The sequence below is a fragment of the Neomonachus schauinslandi genome, chromosome 1 (assembly GCF_002201575.2).
Source record: "Neomonachus schauinslandi chromosome 1, ASM220157v2, whole genome shotgun sequence".
Classification (NCBI taxonomy): Eukaryota; Metazoa; Chordata; class Mammalia; order Carnivora; family Phocidae; genus Neomonachus; species Neomonachus schauinslandi.
The window spans coordinates 2051321-2056687 of NC_058403.1; the positions used below are offsets into that span (position 1 = coordinate 2051321).

Consider the following 5367-nt stretch of genomic DNA (forward strand, 5'->3'; position numbering starts at 1 on the left):
GTAAAGGTCAGTGATTCCTCAGTTGCATATAACACCCAGTGCTCATAACATCATGTCATGGGCCCTCCTAATGCCCGTCACCCTGTTACCCCATCCCCCCACCCCCCTCCTCTCCAGCAACCCTCAGTTTGTTTCCCATGATTAAGAGTCTCTTATGGTTTGTCTCCCTCTCTGATTTCTTCTTGTTTTATTTTCCCTTCCCTTCCTCTATGCTCTTCTCTTTTGTTTTTTAAATTCCACATATGAGTGCAATCATATGATAATTGTGTTCCCCATATGACCACTCTTATATGTGGAATCTAAACACACACACACACACACACACACCTGAACTCAGAGCTACAGAGAACAGGGTGGTGGTTGCCAGAGGTGGAGGATGACGGGTCGGGTGACAAAATGGGTGAAGGTGGTCAAAAGACACAAACTTCCATTTACAAAATAAGCAAGTCGTGAGAATGTGATGCACAGCATGGGACTACGGTTAACAATACTGTATTATCAAAAAATAATAATTTCAGAACAGTTTTATATCTACAGTTTGTTACAAGAGATGGAGCACAGATACGTTGCTACCTAAACTAACAAGCCACAGTGAACTCACATTTCCTTCATTTTCCCTAATGCCCTTTTCTGGTCCCAAGATCCCATGGGACATTTCATTGGCAGGTCTCCTTGGGCTCCTCTTGGCTGTGACAGCATTTTGGACTTTCTTAGCCTTTGATGACCTTGGCAGGTTTTTGAACTCCTGGGCAGGATCTTGCAGAATGTCCCTCTACTGGAATCTTCTGGTGATTTTCTCATGGGTCGAGAGAGGTAGGGCTCATGGATTGTCGGGAGGAAGGCCACGGAGGGCGAGTGCCCCCCTTGTCACAGCTGAAGTCAACCTTGGTCACTCAGCAGAGGCAGGGGTCTGTCAGGTTCCTCACTGCAGAATTACTGCCCTCCCCATTCTGCAATTTTCACAGGGAAGTCACCGGGCCCACACCCAAGTTGGGAGTAAGGGAGTTATGACCCCCTCCCCTGGTATCTCCCCAACATCTGCCCAGCCCTATAACTGTCTTGAGGCCGGGCCCCTGCAAGTGGTCCTCTGCCTCCTACTCACAGCCTCTGCGGAGTCCCCAGTAGGGCCTAAATGTGCCCGCCTCCAGCCCTGGCCCCTCACCTGCAGTAAATGCCCCCTGGCTCCTTTTTCCTCATCTCCACTCTGGAAGCTACCCCCCAGCTACCTAAGCCTGCACAGAACTCCCTCACCCTGACCCCTGAACCTCCTGCCCTCCCCTGCTGGAGCCCCGCCTCCACCTCAGCCCAGAGCACTGAGCCCCCTAAGCCCCGCCCCCAGCACCCCTCCCCCGCCCAGCTCCCTATCTCCCCGTCCTGCCCTAGTCTCCCCCAACTCCGCCTCCAACTCAGCCTCCCCTTACTGCATCCCCCTCACCCCACACCCTAAACCCCTCATAGAAGTGGGCTCTTAACCCCACCCCCCCCGAGGGCTCTCCTCCCCCCTCCCCCCCTGGACTCCCTAACCCCCCCACCCAGCATGAGTGCCCCGCATGAGCCCTTCACCCTTCCACCCAACACCCCGTGGCAGTAAGGACTTCCTTGCCCCTCCCCCGCACTTCCCCGCCCCCGCACGTCACGCAGCGTGCGGGAACCCTGCGCACCCCCCACCCCAGTGCTCTTCTGCGGGTCTACACCCCTGGCCCCCAGTTCTCCGACCCCACACGTCTCCTACTGGTTTCTGGGAAGCCCCTTGTCCGGGTTTCATGGCCCTCTCACCCGGGGGTACCCTGAGTGTGGAGACCCTGGACCGCTCAGACTCTGACCCGCTGGACGAGGAGCCCTGGCAGGCCACCTGTGAAATCCGTGAGTCCTTTTACTTCTCCTGGCCTCGGCCTTGGCCTCTTGTGCTTGAGGTGTCATCCCCGGAGACCACAAGCTGGGGCCTGGGGGACACTGTGAGAGGAGAGAGCATGAGGGTGTCAGAGGGACCGGAAGCTGTGGGTAGACCTGGGCCCCTCTGCCCCACCTAAGGCCTCCTGCCCTCCCCTTTGTGGGGAGAAGCCCACAGGACCCCACACTGTGGCAGGGGCCCTGGGCGGGGAGGGACTTGCCACAAGGAACACATCAAGCCTCCTGGCAAGGTTGGCACTCACCACAGGTCTTTCTGGCCCTGGATGCTGGGTCAGGAGGAGCAGGTGGTACCATAGGAGGTGGGTGGGGCCCAAGCTGAGTGGCCAGGTGCATCCCCCATGCTGGGAGCCAGGGCTCGCAGGCAGAGGCCCACTGGCCACTTTCTTCCTCTGTACATGTCCTTTCTCCTGGCGGGGTCTCCATGTGGTTGTCCCAGTCCTGGAGCCGGACACAGAGCACAGCATGGACGTCATCCTGGTGGGCTCCAGCGAGCTGTCAGCGCCGGCTTCCCCTGGGCCCCGCAGAGGTAAGGGTACTGGGTCCATCACTTAGGATGCCAACCCCAGGCCTGGGCCATATCTAGGGTCCCAGGCTTCTGGAATAGTCACACGCCTGGGGAGGGGCAGGAGGCCCTCCCCGCTGCCCCCCAGCTCCTGTGACATCAGGTCACCCCCATGACACTTGGCCATGTTTACATGAGAGCAAAGCAGGAGAGGGGATGGTCTCCTTCTTGTTTTCTTTTCCAGATCTTCTTGCATATGAAGTCAAGGTTAACCAGAGAGACATAGAAGGTGAGCCCTGGCCCCGGTAGAGGGGAAGGTCAGCTAGCTCTGGCCGGCCTTGCTCAGCCTCACGCAGCCGCTGGCCCTGGAGAAGGCCCTGGCCGTCGCGGGGGCCCTGCTCCTCTCCCTGCACCCACCCCAGGTCCCCCAAGGCTTCATTCCAGTATCTACCAGTACAGTCACAGAGTTATGCAACCTTCACCGAAGTCTAATTTTAGGACATGTTCATCACCCAAAAAGAAACCCAAGACCCCACCCTGGCCACCGCCTCCCCTTTTCAGCCTTAGGCAACCATGAATCTCCTTTGTTTTTCTGCGGATATGCCTGTTCTGGATCCCTTGTATTTCCATATGCATTTTTTAAAGATTTGTTTATTTATTTGAGAGAGAACAAGCATGTGCAGGGGAGGGGGTGACGGGGGAGGGGGGAGGGAGGAGGGCCAGACAGAAGGAAAGAGAATCTGAAGGAGACTCCACGCCCAGCACAGAGCCTGAGGTGGGGGGCTCTGCCCCAGGACTCAGATCATGCCCGACCCAAGCCAAAACCAAGAGTCGGTGGCTTACCCAACAGAGCCACCCAGACGCCCCTCCATATGCATTTTAGGATCAGTTTATCAATTTTTGCCAAAAATCAAAAAACAAACAAACAGAACCCAAAACAGAAAAGCCAGCTGGGATCTTGAGGGGGATCTGTAGAGCAGCCGGGGAGACCTGGAGCTGTAAGCAGGCTAAGTCTTCTGATCCGTACACAGGAGATCCTGCGATACCATCCCATTTGCTTAGATCTTTCACGGTTTTCCGCAACGTTCTGTAGTTACCTGTGTACGGGTCTTGCACTTCTTCCGTTACGATCGTTGCTAAGTCTCTTGCTCTGTTTGCTGGTGTCATGACCCGTGGGGCGCGTCGGACGTCCGCGTCAGACATGTGCATCTGCTGTGGGAGCTTCCAGGTGCACACACAGCACCCTCTGTTTGAAGGGGGGATGTGCGCTCCATGCAAGGTAAGCAGGGAGCTGAGGGGTGGCTTGCTGGAGGCCTCGGGGCAGAGGGGGGTGCCATCCTGGCTCTGCCCCTCACCAAGGACAAGTTTCTGGACTGCCTCTTCCTGTACGACGATGATGGGTACCAGTCATACTGTTCCATCTGCTGCGCGGGAGAGACGCTGCTCATCTGCGAAAACCCCGACTGCACCCGGTGAGCCCGGGGGCGCTGGCCCAGCTGGGGGCGGGGGCTCAGCGGGGCGGGGGGGCTTGAGGGGCTGGGGGGCAGTATGGGCAAAGGAGCCCCTGCCCACCATCCAGGGCTCGCCCAGCCTCTGGGCTCCTCGGCCCGCAGCGTGGGGGGATTTCCCCCCAAGATGATTTCCATGTCCATCCCAAGTGTTTTGTTTGGTATTGAGCCCTGACATGTGGGAGGTGAGGCGTCAGAAGATCAGCGTTCCTGATTTTTCTCTTTATTGTTGTTAGTGCCAAGACGTGTGGCTTCCTCAGTCATGAGCGGGGAAGTGACGCAAACCCCGCTCCCCGCTCCCCGGGGGTGGAGGTTAGGGTCTTGGCCAGGCTCCAGCCAGGGATCCTCCCCGCTCGCTCTCTCTGGGCCATCATTGTACTTCCGTCTCCCTCCTCCCCAGACCTGCCCCCCAGCGGGTGTCCGTGCACTTGGGTTCCCTGGGAGACCCTAACTTCTCGCAGGCTCCGCAGGTGGGGCAGACCGGAGGCTTAGCGGATTCTGTGGAATCTGTCTTTGCCCGCTAATCACCCCCACCTCGCTGTCTTCTGCAGATGGCTCGCTCGTGTGCTCTAGGTCCCTAGGTGGGACTGGTCCCCCTTTCCGGGTGGCAGCTCACTCTCATCCCTGCCCCATGCGTGCGGGGTGAGTCTTTCTCCGTGAGCCTGAGGGTGGCTTCCATCGCTCCCTGCTGCCTGGTGGCCTTTGGAAGGCCACTTCCATGACTGGGACTCTGCTTGACTCTAGATGCTACTGCTTCGAGTGCGTGGACACGCTGGTCGGCCCCGGAACCTCGGGGAAAGTTCAGGCCATGAGCAACTGGGTGTGTTTCCTGTGCCTGCCCTTCCCCCGCAGTGGGCTCCTGCACAGGAGGAGGAAATGGCGGGGCTGGCTGAAGGCTTTCTGTGACCGCGAGTCGGTGGGGGGGGGCGGGGGGGGGGGGGGGGGGGGGGGCCCCGGCCCCGGGGGGGGGGGGGGGGGGCTGGGCTCCCAGGACTGATGAGCCATGCGCAGGGGCCCTAACCCTCAGCTTTCTCTGCTACCAGTAGCAGAAGGCCCCTCTGCTTTGATAGCTGATGATGAAACTAAGGCTTTTAAGCAAATGCTCTTGCCTCATTTTTCTCTTTGAGGGTGCACTCCACTAGACGATCTAGTTTTTTGAAAATTACCATGGTTTGGCAGGTGTGCTTCTTTCAAGCCAGGGAGTGAGGCATTTGCAGCAGGTGGGCGTGGGGCTCAGCAGAGGTGCACCCCCAAGTCCAGCAAATGGGAGCCAAGACGTAGGCAGTGGGCACAGATGGGACATGGACGGGGCACAGCGGGGTGCAGACCCGGGGCACAGACAGGATGCAGATGGGGCACAGACTTGGGGCACAGACAGGGCACAGACAGGATCCAGACTCGGGGCACAGACGGGGTGCAGATGGGGCACAGACTTGGGGCACAGAC

At 58.4% G+C, this 5367-nt stretch overlaps 1 protein-coding gene across 1 annotated transcript in view; it reads left to right on the forward strand.

Moving 5' to 3' along the window:
- The first annotated feature begins 1763 nt into the window (after positions 1 to 1763).
- Positions 1764 to 5367, forward strand: part of DNMT3L (DNA methyltransferase 3 like) — a 23990-nt gene continuing 20386 nt past the window's right edge. The window contains exons 1-6 of the mRNA XM_021679190.2: positions 1764 to 1863; positions 2264 to 2437; positions 2658 to 2702; positions 3613 to 3692; positions 3773 to 3885; positions 4666 to 4837. Coding sequence (XP_021534865.1) covers positions 1764 to 1863; positions 2264 to 2437; positions 2658 to 2702; positions 3613 to 3692; positions 3773 to 3885; positions 4666 to 4837 — 684 coding nt within the window. The remainder of the gene's footprint in view (positions 1864 to 2263; positions 2438 to 2657; positions 2703 to 3612; positions 3693 to 3772; positions 3886 to 4665; positions 4838 to 5367) is intronic.